Source organism: Hoplias malabaricus, chromosome 1, assembly GCF_029633855.1.
Source record: "Hoplias malabaricus isolate fHopMal1 chromosome 1, fHopMal1.hap1, whole genome shotgun sequence".
Lineage (NCBI taxonomy): Eukaryota > Metazoa > Chordata > Actinopteri > Characiformes > Erythrinidae > Hoplias > Hoplias malabaricus.
The window spans coordinates 28,187,856-28,207,989 of record NC_089800.1 but is presented as its reverse complement, the minus strand read 5'-3'; the positions used below and the strand labels follow the sequence as shown (position 1 = coordinate 28,207,989).

Here is a 20,134-nt window from a genome sequence, read left to right as displayed (position 1 = left end):
GTTTGGAGGAGTGAACAAATTTCTTTATCTCTCTAGAGTTTAATATCTATGAAATTCTGTTTATATGGAGTAATATTTTTTCTACAAAAGCAAAAGAAAAAAAAATATACACATGCAAAATTCCTAAAGTCAAGAGTAGAAAGTATATGTTGTGAATGCTAAACAAACAAAAAATAAAATATCTCAAACATATATATTTTTATAAATACTTAGTTACCTTATTACTCTTTGCAGTTATTTGATACTGATATTTGTTTGCATTTTGCCAGTCTTTGCTTTCATTGTGTGTTTTTTTTCCAGTAAGGTTTTTGCTTCAAGAATCTCTCTTTTTTTCAGTTTGAAAAAGAAATTAATAGTGGCTGCATAGCTTTTTAAAATGGATAAACGGATATAATATTGAGAGCTAGTGAATGAGAGGAATGCTGTGAAAGAGTGTAGATCAGAAGAAGGGAACGGTATAGAGTATATGTGATGGAAGTGTCGAAAGCACTGCCATCCCGTCCAGTAGGTAGACAAGGTGTTTGGTGCCAGAGATTTCAGGATTAAATCCTGGGATCTTAGAGTCAGATTGCTGAGTGTGTGGGAAGATGGGGTCCAAAAATGGTGGAACCAGAGTAGGATGCAGGTCGGACTGTGGAGCCAATAGCTTGAACTTCTGAAATTGGAAATGAGACAGAGAGTCAGTAACAGGGTTAATGTGACCAGGAATGTAAACAGCTTTTAATAGAAATTGATGGACGACTGAGTGCCAAGTGAGGCGACGGACGAATGGCATGAGACTGAGTGAACTGGAGCGTCCTTTATTAATAATATGAACGACTGATTCATTATCTGAATGGAGAAGGATGACTCGGCCAGTCCATTCATGTTCCCAAAGAACTGCAGCAATGACAGCGGGAAAGAATTCGCGGAGCGCAATGGAGTCACCGCAGTCTAGCACTAGATGGATGAATTGATCAGGCCAGGAATATGCGAACCAGTGTCCCTTGTAAAAACCTCCACACCCCACGGATGGGGCTGCGTCGATGAACAAATCAACGTCCTCTGGGTTAGCTAGTGCGTCATTGTTAAAGAAAGAGATGCCATTCCATCTGCGGAGGAGGAGCAACCAGAATTGTAGCTCTGAAGCACAGGCTTGGTCCAGGGAGATTAACTGAGAGAGAGAGAAGAGGCCGAAGAGGCTAAGTGCGGCAAATGAGAGATGAAGGAACGACCTTGTGGGACAACACAATGCCCCAAAAGGGAGAGGAGTTGTCGTTTGACACGTTGAAGAGTAAGAAATATAAAGTAAGTAATGCGGGCCAGCTTGTCGTGTGGGAGTGAAGCACGAAAAGAAACTGAATCCAGAAAGATGCCCAAGAACTCAAGTGAGGTAGCGGGGCCAATAGTTTTCTCGGAAGACAAGGGAATGCCCAGCTGATGGAAAGCAGCAGTGAGAGAAGTGATGCAGCGGGCTGGAGGGGAGGATGGCGAGTCAAGGACCAAGAAATCATCCAGGAGGTGCACCACATACGGGAAATCATAGACGTTAAGGAGGATCCATGAAAGAGCCTCGGCGAGTGTGTCAAAAATCTTGGGGCTGCTCTTACAGCCGAAGGTCAGTCGAACTGCATAGTAGAACTGTCGACGCCATTTCACCCCAAACAGGTGCCAGAAGTCAGGATGCCAAGTGCCGCGGCCAAGGAGCTTAATTAGTGATATGGCATCGTCATCCCGAGCATAGCAGAGGGAAAAATCTGAGCTGGGCACAAGACTGTTTATAGAGGGCACAGAAGAACCGTGCGGGGCTGACAAGTCAATGATGAGCCGCTTCTTACCAGAATATTTTCGAGTGGCAATGCTGATGTGAATGCTAATTCGGAAAGGCCAGAAGGGAAGTAACCACATCAGGCTCTGATTCAGCAGAGAGAAAGTTGGAGGCATGGAACGAGGAGATGGGCAGAACCACAAAACCTGGGGAGAAACCAAACAATAGACCATCAAGGAGATAACATACGAATGCGGGGTCAGGGTGGCGTGAGAGGCAGCTTACGAGCTCAGGAACGTTGACAGGGGTGGAGAGAAAACGGATCAGTCAGCTGTTACCGAACTTAGGCGGCCACTTGGGGCAGCTTGGCCGACCGTGCGCTTGAGCGCAGTAGATGCATACATGAAGGAACCTGCAGGAAGATACAAAGCAGCCAGCAGAATTGAAATTATTGCAGATCATGGAGCCATTAAGAAAGAACAAGCGTCTAACGCGGGCATCACGGGAGCTAGAACAGGCGATACGCTGATTGGGGGCCTGGTCAGGGATGAAAAAAATTAGGGCCCGGAGTGGGTGCCGGGGTGACCTGGGAGCATGCAGAAGTGGGATGAGAAGGGTTGTCGCACAACCCGCAGGAAAGTGCAGTTCGGCCAGCGAAAATGCGGCAGTAGAGCTCCAAGTAGAGTGCACCCCAGTAGGATGGAATATTCCACTGTTGCCAGCGGGCGGCGGCCCGTGCGGAAAAGAGCCGATGGTAGTCGTAAAAACCAGAGCCTCCGAAACAGACTGCGAGGTCGAGGAAGATGGCGAGGTCCAATTCCTGCCTGCGGGCAGGGAAGGAGGAGCACACCACGTCGCGATAGAGGGAAAATGCGAGTGCGAATTCGGAAGTTGTAAGGAGCTTAGAAGCTCTGTGCTCTGAAGTCTTCATTGAAAGGGTCACATCTCCCACGTCAATGGAACCGGGTGCTGTACAGGAAGCAATAGAGAGGACAGGTCAACGTCCACACCTTGGAGAATCCGTTGATGAAGGGTAGGCTGCACCAGGGGTGGATTGAAGACACGAGCATTGGGAGGAGGAGGAGCTGGAGCAGTGGTGAACAGAGAATGTGGCGTCAGGAGCTTGGGGCGCCGGAATGAGAGGTTGACTTGCAAAACTTGCGGAGAGAGAATCATTATGCTAAAGAACGGGATACTGCGTGCCCGTGAGGGGTAGGGCTTGGGATGATAAGGGTAGGGATGATAAGGAAAAAACAGGGTAGGTGGAAGAAGTAGTAGCAGGGAGAGAGAGAGCAGGAAGATCAGAAGCACGTAAAAGGGGAGACAAACGAGAAAAAACGGAAGTCGGGGCTGGGTCGGGCCCAGTAGTGCAGACAGGAGCCAGATCTGTGGCACCAGCAGGGGCACTGAGCTGGGGAGGGAGGCCCTCGTGGGGCTTCCTTGGCGCTGCGTCGCAGGTGCAGTGACGTCATGGCGTATGTTGAGCGGGAAAGACCCCATCCTCTAAATAGGCCTGGGGGGAGGAGCGTGGGCGTGGCCCGACTCTCAAAATTCTGTTATAGTATAACTTCAAATATTGTGTGTTAATTAATGTCTCCTTGTATGAGTTTGACAACACAAGAAAATTTAACCCTTTATCTAGATGGTATCTAGACTGACGTAGGGAAGGCATATGACCATGTGCAATATATACTTTTCAATGCTACTATTTACCAAATGATTATGTTTGTATCAACTTTTTAGTGCTAAAATTCAGTTTACTAAACGACCCCTTAAGCTGTAAAATGGCCTTAACCTACACTTTATTTAAATAATTATATACCAATGCTTTTTAAGGGAATTATATGCTTTTGAATACTTTTCTATGACTATGTGATTTTAATTATGTTTTAATCAGTGGAATAAAAGTGGCTTGACAAACAATCATCTGTGTACATACATTTTCAGTGCATGTTTGTATTTAATCTGATTAAAAAAAACGGACAAGTATACAATGCTGCTAAACACTGCTAACTGCAGCAGCACTGGTTTTGATAGTTTAATTCTTGCTATAACTGTAAAAGTTGGTAGTGGTAGTACAGCCATGAGCCCGAAACTTTGCTATGATACATTTTTCAGTTGATTCTACAGTAGTAGTAGTAGTAGTGTAGTCTCTATGACTCCAAATGTGGAGGATGAGTAGAGGTTGTGATGTCTGACTGGAAGCCCCGTGCACCAGTCATGCAGCAACCCAAAAAAAATAGCTGTTTGTGGTGGATAGAAGTCTAGAAACCCTCCCTTAATGGCTTTTCCTCAGAAAGGTCATTTTTATATATTACAATCCATAAATTATTGAAATCATTCTCATCAATCATGAACTCATCCGTGATATCGCCAGCATTTCAAAAATCTAAATCTCTTTTCTGCCAGCAGGTGTCGCAAATGTCTGCTCATTCCAATCCTCTGTTATTCAGATACGTGCAAGATTTTAAACACACGCAGATAGAAACTCATTAAACGACAACAGCCAATTTAATGAGTAACGGCTGTGATGAAAATCTACCAAAGCGAAGGAGAACTTTTCCCACCATGTTTGAAAATGCATGAAAACTGGCAGGGTGGGGTGGCTAGGGCCCAGAGGCAGTTTCAGAGCATCAAATCTGTGAACAAAAGAGATTCCAGGTGAAGGCCCTCCTCTAAGACCCTCCCACATGTGCAAATCAGAAGGAGGGGCGGGGGGGGGGGGTATTAATAATTAAGCAGAAGCAAAGAGAGATTCCAGAAGCAAAAGACCTTACTGGAAAAATCCAAATAAACAAAAGCAATGAAAGTAAACACTAGGCAAATTCAAACAAACATCACTATCAAATAACTGCAAAGAGTAATATACTTTTGATATAGTTTTTTTTCTGTTTTGCTTTCACAACATATACTTTCTGCTCTTCATTTTACAAACCGGATTCCAAAAAAGTTGGGACATTAAACAAATTGTGAATAAAAACTGAATGCAATGATGTGGAGATGGCAAATGTCAATATTTTATTCGTACTAGAACATAGATGACAGATCAAAAGTTTAATCTGAGCAAATGTAACATTTTAAAGGAAAAATATGTTGATTCAAAATTTCACAGTGTCAACAAATCCCAAAAAAGTTGGGACAAGTAGCAATAAGTGGCTGGAAAAAGGAAATTAAGTATATAACGAACAGCTGGAAGATCAATTAACACTAATTAGGTCAATTGACAACATGATTGGGTATAAAAAGAGCTTCTCAGAGTGTCAATGTCTCTCTGAAGCCAAGATGGTAAGAGGATCACCAATTCCACCATTGTTGCACAGAAAGATAGTGCAGCAATACCAGAATGGTGTTACCCAGTGTAAAATAGCAAAGCCTTTTAAGTTATCGTCATCAACCGTGCATAACATCATCAAAAGATTCAGAGAATCTGGAACAATTGCTGTGCGTAAGGGTCAAGGCCGTAAAACTCTACTGGATGCTTGTGATCTCCGGGCCCTTAAACGTCACTGCACCTCAAACAGGAATGCCACTGTCAAGGAAATAACAGAATGGGCTCAGGTATACTTCCAGAAAGCATTGTCAGTGAACACAATCCACCGTGCCATCCGCCGTTGCCAGCTGAAACTCTACAGTGCAAAGAGGAAGCCATTTCTAAGCAAGCTCCACAAGTTCAGACATTTGCACTGGGCCAGGGGTCTTTTAAAATGGAGTGTGGCAAAATGGAAGACTGTTCTGTGGTCAGATGAGTCACGATTTGAAGTTCTTTATGGAACACTGGGATGCCATGTCATCCGGACCAGAGAAGACAAGGACAACCCAAGTTGTTATCAACGCTCCGTTCAGAAGCCTGTGTCACTGATGGTATGGGGTTGCATGAGTGCTTGTGGCATGGGCAGCTTGCATATCTGGAAAGGCACTATTAATGCAGAGAACTATGTTCAGGTTCTAGAGCAAAATTGCAGCCACTCTCGATCCCCCTGTCCAAACTCATTTCCCGCGTTGGTGGCCCAGGCTGCTGTCCCAGCAGCATCTCCAGCAAGTTTCTTTGTCACCTTGAACAAAAACAAAAACTTACAGCAACAGTGTACTGCGTCCACCCTAGTGCTTGGCTATATTTTAACACTCACGCGAAATGTATTTTAACAATGTTACCTTCTTTGTTCAATCCATCTTTAAGACTGATCCAAAAACAGAGATCCTGGCTTTCATCTTGCTGATCCTTGATCTGATGTCCTCTGCTTGGACAGTGAGGAGCCAGTGGGGCGAGGGTTCAGGTTCTATAACAACATATGTTCCCATCTAGATGTCATCTCTTACAGGGAAGATTTGCATTTTTCAACAAGATAATGCCAGACCACATTCTGCAGATATCACAACATCATGGCTACGTAGGAGAAGGATCCGGGTACTGAAATGACCAGCCTACAGTCCAGATCTTTCACCTATAGAGAACATTTGGTGCATCATAAAGAGGAAGGTGCGACAAAGAAGGCCCAAGACGATTGAACAGTTAGAGGCCTGTGGCCTATATTAGACATGAATGGGAGAGCATTCCTATTTCTAAACTTGAGAAACTGGTCTCCTCTGTCCCCAGAAGTCTGTTGAGTGTTGTAAGAAGGGGGGATGCCACACAGGGGTAAAAAATGGCCTTGTCCCAACTTTTTTGGGATTTGTTGACGCCATGAAATTTTGAAACAACATATTTTTGCTTTAAAATGTTACATTTACTCAGATGAAACTTTTGATCTGTCATCTATGTTCTATTACGAATAAAATATTGACATTTGCCATCTCCACATCATTGCATTCAGTTTTTATTCACAATTTGTTTAGTGTCCCAACTTTTTTGGAATCTGGTTTGTAGGAATTTTGTTAGCAGATTTATTTTTGCTTTTGTAGAACTTCTGACACAAAATTCATGCATAATACAGAGGTGCTTAAAGTCTGACACATATTGAAGTTTAATTTTTTGGCTCGTTCTCATTTTTTCCATCCTTTAGATGAAGATGAAATGAATAGAATCAAATGTACACTTAGTGAAAAGTGTATGAATGGAATAAACATCTGCACTACTAAAGAAGAATGTAAATGGAGGCCCAATAGACACTTCAAGGAAATCGATAATGCAAGATGTACACTTATGTACAATGGTGAGTTAAATTTAAAATGACTTATAAGTTTATTATAAGTGTTTTATGGAATTTACAAATAAGTTTACATTTTTTTTTGTCGTTTTCAAGTAATTCACAGGCACCTTTGTACAACTTTATAATGATTAAATGCTTATATATATATATTGCTCAGCTAAAAAGATAAAGTATAAACAAAATGTTTTTCCATTATTTCTTGTTATAGGATTTTAGATGCAGTGTTACACTGTGTTAGATTCATTTGTAGTCTTATATTTACACAACTATTTCAAGGGTGACACAGTGGCACAGCAGGTATTGTCAGAGTCACACAGATCCAAGGTCCTGAAGTTGTGGGTTCAAGCCCTTCTCCGGGTGACTGTCTGTTTGGTGTGTTCTCACCGTGTCCCACTCCGGACCCACCGCAACCCTGAACTGGATAAGGGGTTACAGACAATGAATGAATTAGATTTATTTCAGGTTCAGGAGGGACAGGCAATGAACAGATGAACAGAAGATTGTTTGAAATGTTCAGATGTGTGTGTGTGTGTGTATATATATATATATATATATATATATATATTGTTAAAGTTAACAGCTGCATCAGATCACATCCAACACTGAACCTGACAGAAACTCTAAACTGCAGCATAAGTGCAGGTATGTACAGAAATATTTCTCTCTCACACACACGCACACAAATTGTAATTTTATTATATAAATACATTTATTCATAATAAACATTATGTACCATTTAATTCTGTACCATTTTAGTTAATTCAATAAGTCTGTAGAATTTTTTTCCTTTTGCAGAAAACCAACGGGGAGACTACATTCAATGGAATGAATTAAACCTTACTAAAGATGGTGAGCAGAATAATTGAAGTTATGTAATAACATAATTTTGGGAGTAGGACCACGCCTGAACTTGTCCTCTCAGCCCTATATATACCCCGCAAATTCACGTTATTTCCATGTCGGCAAAATTTAGTTCAGGAGACATATCTCAACTCGACTGCTTCACTACATCACTTCGATCCTCCGTGCTGAGTCATTCTTGCCGAACCCCATATTCTGAGCCGTTTTTGGCCATTATCAAACCCACCAAGCCTGCTGTTTTAAAACTTGCTCTCTTGCTTCATACGCATTCATAAGCCACCCTGAACTCCTCCCCAAAAATTTCTGAGGAGTAAAATATAAACCCTGAATAAAGCAAAGGCCTCAGTAGGAGCAAAGTTTAATCCAGTAATACATTCTGCTTGTATCAGTGCTATAATACTCTACAGTAAAGTGTATTATATTATATTAAATAATACATATTTGTCTTAAAGGGTGGCATGGTGGCGCTGCAGGTAGTGTTGCTTTCATACAGCTCCAGGGACCTGGAGGTTGTGGGTTCAACACTTTGTCTGTGCGGGTTCCCTCCCACGGTCCAAAAACACATATTGCGAGTGTGAGTGACCATGTGTCACCCTGTGAAGGTCTTATTCATGCCTTGCACCCAGTGATTCCATGTGGGCTCTAGACCCACCACAACCCTGAAATGGAAAAGTGGTTACAGACAATGAATGAATGATTAAATGTTTGCCTTGAAGCTCTGTCCTGTATTTGAGAGCTCTATTCTTTTCACTGTGTATAGTTGGTATATTATGTTTGTGCAAATATTTGAACACCCCTGGCATTAATCTTCTGGAACTACTTCGTCCTGAAATGGGTCAAGGTGGGCTGAACCTCCCCGGCACAATGCAGGATCCCACCCTATACAATGCACCAGTTGTACAGGGCATCACATGCAGGGCCCAACAGTCCTGATGAAGTTTTAATTGATACAAATTACATGTCTCCTACAGAGAACAAACTACTGCACTGTACAATTATTCAAGAAAAAAAGAAAACATGTTGCGTGTGAAATTTATAGTATGATGTAGGTCAGGTTTATTTTCTCTATTCTATTAAAGTCAGAAGATTTTTTTGATGGTTGAAAAAACCTTGCTAAAGAGCATAAAGTGCTCATTAGAGTGGCAAAAATGAGACATAGTGCCCTATTGGCTGCCCTTCATATGGCAAATAAATCACAGAATACCCTTTTTGGTGTTGTTTCTTGCAATAAATTATGATGATATGCCCTACAGAGCAAGAAAATTCCATAATATATATTAAGTGCCCTTATATTATTACATCATAGGTTTTGGCTCACTAGTGGGGCCCTGTGCCGTGCACTCTGTGTCCTTTTTATTTTTTCGGTCTTGCCCTTCAAACCATCTGAGTTCGCCACTGCTTTGTAGCAGCTCTCCATCTTGCAAAATTATCTTGAGTATTGCCAAATAAACAGGGTTTTCATGATAAAACAAACCAACTATGAGATAACTGAAACACTGTTCTCTTTTGAGGAAAATGGCAATTGTTTAATTGTTCTCAAAGTTTTCTGTGTTTTGTAATGCAGGTTCACATGAAGCTGGAGCTACACATATCAGTGGAATAGTTAGTTATGTCTTTAATGGACTTTTTGCTACAATACTGATAGTAAGTCGCTCAAATAAATCTGTGTGCCTGATCAAAGTACACAACCTCAAAGGAAGACACACTAAATATTTAATTACTGAATATAATATTTTGTTAATGTTTGAATGTTTTGGCTCATGTTTTCATATTTTACTCCATTTTATTCAGCTGCATTATAATAAGGTTAATGTTTAATATCAGTCCAGTTTAGTTTTAGTGTGTGCAACAGGTGGCATAGTTCTCTTGTGCAATAATGATATATGAATGTCTGCCTGTAGTACAGCCTGCTGAGGGAATTTGTGTATGAGCAATGAGTCATCATTGATTTTTGTCTACATTTTAATAAATATTTATACTTTGTACATATAATTCAATTTTCTTACACAGGTACAGACTGAAATCATCACATACGTTAACGTTTTCTGTACTCCTGTGCAATGAAAATAAAAACATTTAAATCTATTCATTATTATTTCTATTAAATTATCAAAATTGAAAGAAATAGAATGGAAGGAATTTAGAGAAAAATGACATTTTATGTATGTTGTCTGTACAGAATGTGATAGTTTTTCACACAAGGGTTAGGCCTAAGCTGTGAAACCACCCCATTGTGTTTAATATTTTCTCTAAAATACCTACGCTTACCAGGGACACCCAAACATTAGCATTATTTATAACATTTAACACTTTCCCTTAATCTTTCCTCTGAAATACGTATTATGATCATATATTTGGTATTTTATTATTAAGTTGCTGATGGAGTTAACCTGTTATTAATGTTACAGATAATTATTGGGCTTATCTACTTTAAGAGGGTAAGCCTATGCTTCTAGTGTTCATTGGTTCAATCTTCATGTTTGATATACTAATTTATATATATATATATATATATATATATATATATATATATATATATATATATAAAATCCTATTACAACTACACTCTAAATATGTATCGTTATTCTCACTCTAACTAATCCTCTTACTCAAATTAATCTTTCTTTTTCTTCTAGATCACTTGCAGACGATGTGCACGAGGTATATACATCAAACAATTTAATTCTCTTTAATTAACTTCATTTTATTTGAAACACATAATATATACACATTATGGCCCAAAACAAAACATACCAGCCCAACTATATGAGCTTGTTGAATGTCCCAGTCCAAACTCTTGGGCATTTATATGGAGTTGTACTTTCTTTTGTTGCTACAACATCTTCACTCTGCAAAAACTTTACACAAAATCTGTGCCTATTCCATCCAAGGAACCTTTATTATCCTACACAGGACCTAAGGGGCCACGAAAAACACTGAAAACAGTCACAAACTTTCAATCCCCCTTTCACCAACATTTAGTGCTTGATCTACATATTTCAATGTATAGCATTCTAATAGCATCTGCCAAATCTAAACTGCTCCAGCAGACTGCATGATTTGAGATGGTTTGTCAACTGTACTGGCATGATGTTTTGATCAAAGTATCTCCAAAATGCCAGGTCTTGTGGGGTGTTTTTTAATACAGTGATCAGAACCTACCAAAAGTGGTAACGGGAAAAGTGAGCACAGAGCCATGGGCACACAAGGCTCACTGATGCGAAAAGAGATGAAAACAAATCACAACAACACATTGAAAATGTGTATTCATAAGATAATGCATAATTAAAAACAGATGTTCTCCCCCAAATAATTGATTGCTCCCGTATTCTCATATTCTGAATTTATCTTTTTGCTATTTTAAAGGATGATTGTTAGAGGTGTAAAGTAACAAATGACATTTATTCGTGTTACTCTAATTTAGTACTTTTTTGTGCACTTGTACTTTTTTAAGTAGTTTTTAAAGTATGTAACTTTAATTTTACTTAAGTACATTTTGATTGAAGTATTGTACTTCACTACATTTTCAATCACATCCATTACTGAGTAAAAATGTAAATAAAAATGTAAGAAAAATTGCTCACCGGAAACTACCGGAGTGAATGATAAGCTGAAGAGCAATTTACCACTAAATCACAAGAAATATAGAGATGGACAAGTCCATTACCAGTACAGACCCAGCTGATTGCAATACCCTGTCGAATTCTGAGTTGTTCTGGAAGTAAATAGACCCCTGGCCAAATTTAAGGGACTATATATATATATAACCAACCAAAATATAGTGTTGGTTGGTTTTATTGAACTGTTACCTCTGTTAGCCTTTGTGCTACGACTCGATATTCACCAGTTTATTTTATTCATCTCCCATAATTTTTTGCATATTTCTCAAAATTCATATTAACCAGACTCTCACCTTGCCTCATTGCGAGTTATTGCCACTCTCTTGACATGTCATTTGTGTGTGTCCTTCTGGTTACTCCTTTTGAATTAATACCTGTGTCTTGTCCTCAATTTTTATTTATTTCTCTTCTCTGAATAAATCTCTACATTTGTCCCTTTCTCCTGTGTGCCAGAGTATAACAAAGTAACTTTTACTCTGAGTAAATTTAAAATACACTACATTTTACTTTTACTTGAGTACATTATTAGACTGGTAATTTTACTTGTACTTAAGTAAAATTCCATCAAAATAACTACAGGGAGGGCCATTTATATCGATACACCTTAATAAAGTGGGAATTGTTGGTGATATTAACTTCCTGTTTGTGGCACATTAGTATATGGGATGGGTAAAACTTTTCAAGATGGGTGGTGACCATGGTGGCCATTTTGGATCCAACATTTGTTTTGTTTTTTCAATGGGAAGAGGGTCATGTGACACATCAAACTTATTGGGAAATTTTTTGTGAGTAGCTAATAGCCGCTGAAGGGATGTTCGACTGATGCCACCCTCCAATGACATGCGGCGAGTTCTACGCTGTGGGCTCTTGGTGAATGAAGCTAGGACAGCCACTGATGTTTCTACATTAGTGACAGTTTTCATGCGTCCACACTTTGTAAAATCCAACACTGAATCAGTTTCATGAAACTTGTCAAGCAGTTTGCTAACTGTAGCATGGGAGATGGGTGGTCTCCTATGGTGTCTTGCATGGAAATCAGCTGCAATGACCCAGTTAGTGCATTCACCAGACATCAACACAATTTCTATCTGCTCCTCACGTGTTAACATCTGCGACATGTCAATGGCTGTAAACAAAGGGAAACTTGTAAATAACTCATTAAAGAATAATGTTACATTAAAACCAAGCACACCATTGTTTTTCTTGTGAAATTCCCAATAAGTTTGATTGGCCAATCGGCCAATGGCCGCCTTGGTCACCACACATCTTGAAAAGTTTCCCCCCTCCCATATTACTAATGTGCCACAAACAGGAAGTTAATATCACCAACCATTCCCATTTTATTAAGGTTTATCCATATAAATGGCCCATCCTGTAGAATAACAAACTGTCTACATAAGCTGAATTAATGTAATCCATCTTTAATAATGAATCTCTCACTAGAGTTACAACCTGAGGGGGCGGGGAGTCAAGGACCAAATAGCGGGGAAAGAGGTAAGTGCAGGAGACTTTGACAGAGTGCAACAGAGTGACAAACATATCACTATGAGATCTAAGAAACAGAGCTAAAGAGAGAACTAGATAGCAACAGGGCTAAACACAGGGGTGAACAAATATACACAGAGCTAGAGACTAAACACAGAACTAGTGGACTAAAAGAACAAGAAGCACAGGACTGGAGCAAAATATACAACTAGGAGGCTACATATGAGACTACAAGGCTAGGAAGATAAACAGAGAACAGGGAGGTTAAACACTGAATGGAGATAGCAGTCAGAACAAACACTAAGAAACCTGGAAAACAAAACAAAAACACAGGTAAACATTAAGACTAAAGCACAACGAACAGACAAAAGACTGACAACTGACCAATGGCTGTTGAGTGTCTTTTGAAGGATAAACCAATATTCTGTTTTGGATTTCCTGTTTGACTGCTGTTACCATCACTAAAAGACACACCTGATCTATCCTGACCACTCGTGTCTTAAGAGTTGTGGCCGAAACTTTATTTTCTTTCTTTATATTTCTATAGCTGGAGATGAAAGTGTTTTATTATAGTAGATTTCACTGAAAAGAGTTGGATTATTTAAGCTCTAAAACATACGTACAAATATTTTAATTCAGATTACAAGTTTATACTGTATTAAATTTAGAATAAAAAAATAAATCATAATTTGAAACAGATACAGCTCTTTTGATTGAATGCTCTCCCAATGTATTTGCTATTATGACACCATTGTACGTATAATAATTAGTACACACTTTCACTTAATTTTTTTTATTTTTTATTTTATTTTACTTTATTTATTTATATGTTTATTTTTTTATTTTTTTTTTTAATTACAAAAAAAAAACAATGACGACATTGGATTTTGGAGTAGTTTTGCTGAAACATATTAATTAAACAAACAAACATTTGACATGCTCTACTTACAGTATTTGTAACACACAATACATATAACAGTAATTATAATAGTATAATGGAAAGAGTTAGGTGTGAGGAAGTGAATTGGGGGGAAAAAGTAAAATGTGGATTGAAAGAGTGGTCCCAAATGGAAGGGCGGTAGTCAGACAGGTGTGACAGTGAAGCCAGGAAGAAGGGGAGTGTGTTGTGTTTCACCAGGGTAGGCTAGAATCAGCAAATATGGAACAGGTATGCTGTCATAAGAAACCTGTGAGCAGCAGGTTAGAGAAAAAAGAAAACAGCAAGAGAAATCTATTGGGAAAGAAAAACAAAAGACACGTTGGCATCCTACAGCAAAACGGAGTGGGTCCTCGCTCCCTGAAGTGAAGGTGCACAGTGCTTAAAATGTCCTCTCAAAGAGTCCACGAGGGCCGCTTTTAGTCCTCGTTATTTGGCCGTGGTCACTTATGGTTGCTCCACCTCTCCTGCACGTGGCCAAAAAGGCAGTTTAAGTCACAGGTGAGCTGTCAACAATCCTTCTTGCTCTCCTCAGACTGTGTTTTGACATGTTGTTGGATGATTTTTTTTTGCGTAAAAAAAGCAGCCGGTGCCTGTGCCAGGCCACAAATTGCAAAGCTAGTTTTATTTTGGTCAGATCGAGTTGTTTTGAAGATGTAAAAAATCATCAGGAAAAATAATGCAATTTTGGGGCTTCTTTTTTTCAATATATATTTTTTTTTTTTACGAAGCACTTTCCACTATAAAAAAAAATAGTCTCAAAGAAGCTTTATGAAGATCCAGGAGGTCCAAGCCTTCTTTCCTTTGTGCTAGCCAAGGAGCGACAGTGGCAACTCCCTCAGCACACAAGGAAGAAACCTTGAGCGGAACCAAGACTCAAAAGGGGGAACCCATCCTCCTCTGGCAGTGGAGATTACAACAGATATCAAACCAACAGGATTGAAAAGAACTGATAGAGAATGAATGTTCTTTCAACATATTTTGAGACAGAGCATGAAAAATGCAGGTTTTGTTTAACACTGAATAATTTAACAATTAAGCACATTCATAAATGAGACTTACTGGGGGAAAAAAGTTCAAACTTTTTCATGAGGCTCATTGTAAGGGTAAAAGTGTAGCATTGACAAGGGAAAGGCTAGCCTTATTAGCAATCTCTACTTATTTCTGGGGCTGCACTTTATTTCCTCTGAGAAAAAATATCCATTCTGAGTTTGTGGAGAAATTTGTCACAGGAAAGCTACCATTACTGCAGAACACAGAGGCAGATAGTCTGAGGGTTTTTATCAATCAGTTTTTATTGCTTTTATCAATCAGTATACCAACCCTCACATTTCTTTCAATAGAGTATATGTCATGCATGGTTACTGAGTGTAGAAAACACTTTAAAATGTCTTCTTCTTTCTACATTGTGCACCAGGAATAGAGCCTTGACATCATTCACATGTTTAACAGCTTTCATATAAAATGATTAGTATTGATACTGATAATCAGTATTGTAGTAATTTTATACTTTTTTTTCTTTCTCACACAGAGGTCATCAATCTTACTGGTTGGTATAGAAACATATTTGGTATCACATTAATTAAATGCCCCTTTGAGTGTGTGTGTGTTTTGAAACAATTTAACTGTTCCAACTGACAGAGAGACTAATTGTGCAGTAGCAGAAATATATATATATATATTTTTAATACCAAAAATTATTTGGCAAGACAGGAACACATCCTGGATAGGGTGCAAACACTATATATTTTAATACACAATACATTTTCTGGTCCATCATGTGGTAACTGGCCTGGGTTAATGACAGAGATCTACATTTGAGAAGCCAGTAGTGATTTATTTCTACAAAATTTATTAGAATAGTTTGTAGACTACTTAATATTCTTTGTAGAATTGGTTAAATAGTTACATTTAAAGTAGGATCATTTTATTATATCAGCATTTAATGTATTGCAAAACTAATTACAGCATGTTCAACTCATTTATTGCCACATTCTAAAAAAATGTCTCTAGGTAAGAAAACAATTAAAGTGTTGAATTAATGAAAGGCAGATTAATTTTGAGGCAGCAGCAGGTCTGTAAATAAAGATTTAATTATTTAATTTAATACAGCATAAATTATAAGCGGTCCATCATGTAGAAACAGACTTGGGTCAGTGATAGACATCTACATTTCAAAAGAAAAAGTTCAGTAAAAAGTAGTTAAAGATGATAATATATCTCTGCCTGTAATGAGAAATGAGATGTTGAAGCATAATTTTGACATATATTAATTTAGAAAATGCCGTACCTCCTAAACCACTTTTCAGAAAGACAGTGTCTTCAAAAGTTTCAGCATTCTTTTGACTAGTCAGTTCTCAGTATATTCTTTGTCATTTAGTGACTTAAGCAGTCATTTAATTAGTATTTAATTCTTGGAGATAAAACTGGAAATAACTGAATTGTATAAAATGCCAGTTGTGTTTACTAAATTGCCTTTGTCTATATAAGGTGCTCTAAAAATAAACTTGCCTTGACTTACTGAGTTTAGCTTATACATTTATATGTTTCACATATAATGACAGCAACCCCAGTTTAATATCAACTATTGTTTATGAAATGATTAGTGCTAATATGATACTGATGATAATAAATGTTATTATTAATAGGGTAAGTGCCAATATTTAATTGGGTTCTCTCTCTCCCCTATAACAACGCAGCAGGCAATCAATCTGACTGAAATTAGGTATGGACAAAGCACACACACACACACACACACACACACACACACACACACACACACATATATATATATATATATATTCCTGGCCTTTCTGACTGCCCCATATATATACCCAAAAGAGACAATCAACCAGAAACACAGACCATCAGAAACACCATTTGTTCACCTCTGAATAGAAGCCACATGTAAGCGTCTTCAGAACCAGTGCCCCAAAGAATATAGAAAGTGGTTTGTAATGCTCTCCCAAAAGCTCAGTCTTTATTAAAGTGCATGGTGAGTATTTACAAAAATGTGACGAAAATCATATGAAAAGGAACAACATATATAAACATCCCAGAGGTTTCTATTAGTCTTGTAGAGTGGAGATAACTCAAAAGCAAGAGTAACTTTGTTAGCACCAGTGCTGTGGGTCTAACTACCCAGCCAACCCTTCTCCCTCTGTTCCCCCATTCTCGTTTTTACAGCCTCAAGTAGCCACTCCCCTTCTTGGACCATGCCATCCTGGGGGCTACCTAAAGGAACCACATACGAAGAGAATAAAACAGTTAATAAGGCATTAACAAGGTGTGATGCTGCTAAGAACACAAAAGTGTTCTTAGAAAATACAAATACTGAAATGTTCAAACTTTGGCACAGATCAGTTTTGAGGCAAGAGACATGGCCGTTTTTAAAAAGGTAGTTTATGAACCAAATGTATAGGTTAAATGAGACATACTCTCCCCCTTTTCCACAAGTGAACAAAGTTCTGGGTCTTAAATGAAATGTCTGTGACCTGGTTTGCTCAAAATAATTCCAGGACAAACCCCATAGCAGCAGTCTCCCCCATATTGAAGCAGACAGTTTCAGAGCCTGTTCCTTTAAATGATAATGAGCCATTTGCTATTCACCCCAACTCGAGTACACGACAGTGGTGAGTAGGGAGATGAAGCTCTGTTTTTTAGCTGTTTAGCTGTTTATGAGCCGTTCTCATTTTCTCTGTTTTTACTCAGTGCTCTTATTTCTCAGCACATGTTGTGAATGTTTTGCTCTGTTTAACCTCACCTTTGTGCTCTCACATAAACATGGAGACTCAGAGGACAATTCTAAAGCATTTGCACATAACTTCACATTTACACATGCTCTTGTAAACTTGAATTAGGAAATATGTGACATAACAGAGGGCAAAAAATTTGGCAATTTAAATTATTTTCTTTGCAATCGTTCTAATTGCCTGTAACCATCACAAAGGATATTATGTTGTTGTTTTTTTGTTTTCTTTTTGTAGATGCGGTCTTGTGTACACATGCCCAGGTCTTTTGTGTATCACCCCTGCCTGTTCTTTGAAGGGTAATTTCTAGACACAATGCACATTTACAGTGGCCTGGATATATCAACATGTAATTACGTGATCATGTTTGATCTGTAAATGAGTAAAAAACAAACTGTTTCTATCTGGTATGCTAGGCACTCTCTCTCTCTCTCTCTCTCTCTCTCTCTCTCTCTCTCTCTATCTATCTATCTCTATACTGAACAAAAATATTAATGCAACACTTGTTTTGCTTCCATTTTTCATGAGCTGACCTCAAAGATTTTCTGTGTACAAATGTATTTTTCTCTCAAATATTGTTCACAAATTTGTTTAAAGCTGTGTTAGTGAGCACTTCTCCTTTGCCGAGATAATTCGTCCACCTCACAGATGTGTCATATCAAGATGCTGATTAGACAGCATGATTACATCACAGATGTGCCTTAGGCTGGCTATATGTTGAAACATCTGGCTTCTCCACTATGGAAATATGAATTCAGTGAATTGCTCACTATTGTTTGCTCTATATCTGCAGCTCTGGCTATAAAAGTGATTGAACTTTTATTTTTACTCTTTTGTTGATGTTGTTGCTAAAATGGGAGGTAAATATGAGTATACATTACACAAATAATATCTCTCAGCATGACTGGGCAGAGTCAGTCTGATGGCACATGTAGTATGGCTCAGCTTGAGGGTCGTAAAGTCCAGGGTTCAATCCCCAGTTCATTCAATATGAAGAGTTTGGAAACATTCAGTTCCCTGCAAACGCCGTAATACCCAATGACCACAAGGTGGTGCTGGTATAAAAAGAAAAATGTGACAAAAATAGCCACAATGAAGTGTCATGTTACCGCCAGATCAGATTGAACAGTGGCGGATGCTGGTCTTTCAAAGAGGGAAAGCTCAGTTTCGGTCTACATCATAAAATGTGTCGTTTTATTTATACATAAATTCTACCCTCCGTTCCTTTTCAAGAAAATGATCTGTGACCCTGTCGTACCAACAAGGCGTCTTTTCCAGGGACTTGACTAGTGTCCTCTCAATGGCCAGCAGAGCTAGGCTGCTTAAACGGCCTTGGCCCATGTGAAGTGTGTCCGCCTGTGAGTGCTTTGTGACGGTGGAGGGGCTCAGCAGCACCCGCTGGACAGAAACTGCGACAGAAGTCAGAAAGAGTGATAGAAGTCAGTCTCCAAACACAAGCAGCTACAAAAAAAACCCACCGGAAATAGAAGCTCGATTGTGGCTAGTCGTATTTAACAAAGAAAATGCCGTTAAGAGGTTTAAGAAAGTGTCCGGTTCAACTCAGAAGGAAAATGTAATGCTCCCACGGATCTTTACACCAAAGGATCGCTGATTCGCTCATTTCGCTGTCAATCAAAAAGGGATTCAGCCTTAGACAGATCATCCAATCATCGTGCAGAAGCTGAGCGTCCGGGCCAGCCGAGGCCAGCCCACTGCCCCAGAGACGCTGAACGTCCGATGGGCGGGACAAAGCCCAGCATTTATCCAATGACTCGTCTCGTTTCGCTGCTTCGCTATTGAACTCTGTGGACGCTGAGCGCTGTGGGCGCTGTTTAAAACACTGTGAGGAATGATTGAGAGCAAAGTCGCGTCTTTACCAGTGATCATCATCATCATCATAAGAAGCTGATTCTGAACAAAAGGTGAGCGCGTTGTAGTGCGTATTTATTCAGTGACACCCACCACTGATTTTACTGCTGAAAAAAGCCCTTTTGCCCATTTTAATTCAGATTTTTTTGTTCAATTTCATTTTGAAGGAGATTTAACCTCTTTTAATGTATATATGGAAGTAGATACACATAATTAAATAAAACATGAGTAAATTAATGTATCTTTAAACATATTATACATGTTTACAGAAAGAGGAGGATCTGGAAAATTTATTTCACTATGGGTTTGCAATGACACCTTATTGTTTAGCAGTATGCTATTAAAAGAATGCACATAATTTATCAATGTGAATGAATTACGCCTCAGTATGTGTCACACACATAGTGTGAGAGAATAGTGATGTTTGTTTGATATAAAATAATGAAAAGCTTTAGGGCATGTTATGAATTAAGTTATATAATAATATGCATGTTTACAAATTTTAAGGTATTAAACCCCGGAATCTTTTATTGTGAAAAATAAACTTCCATTTTCTATGGGGATCAGCTTACTAGTATTGCTGTCTTCACACTGCTCACGTAGGCCTCAACTTTAGCCATAGGTCAGTGCTTCGCTCACTATGTTATGAATAATTCAGATGAAACGTAGGGACTACGTTCACAAAGGATTTATGTTTCGTGTCAGCTACAGTGTGTGAC

The 20,134-nt window shown here is 38.9% G+C and overlaps 1 protein-coding gene across 1 annotated transcript in view; it reads left to right on the top strand.

Annotated features, from left to right (window-relative positions):
• The window catches only part of LOC136704904 (uncharacterized), a 42,626-nt gene extending 22,698 nt beyond the window's left edge, over window positions 1–19,928 (top strand). Inside the window, exons 5-13 of the mRNA XM_066678172.1 lie at window positions 6,748–6,897; window positions 7,468–7,536; window positions 7,690–7,743; window positions 9,320–9,399; window positions 10,164–10,193; window positions 10,392–10,416; window positions 12,819–12,869; window positions 15,329–15,346; window positions 17,784–19,928. Of these exons, the coding sequence (XP_066534269.1) occupies window positions 6,748–6,897; window positions 7,468–7,536; window positions 7,690–7,743; window positions 9,320–9,399; window positions 10,164–10,193; window positions 10,392–10,416; window positions 12,819–12,869; window positions 15,329–15,346; window positions 17,784–17,842 (536 nt within the window). The 3' untranslated portion in view covers window positions 17,843–19,928. The remainder of the gene's footprint in view (window positions 1–6,747; window positions 6,898–7,467; window positions 7,537–7,689; window positions 7,744–9,319; window positions 9,400–10,163; window positions 10,194–10,391; window positions 10,417–12,818; window positions 12,870–15,328; window positions 15,347–17,783) is intronic.
• The last annotated feature ends 206 nt before the right edge of the window (window positions 19,929–20,134 follow it).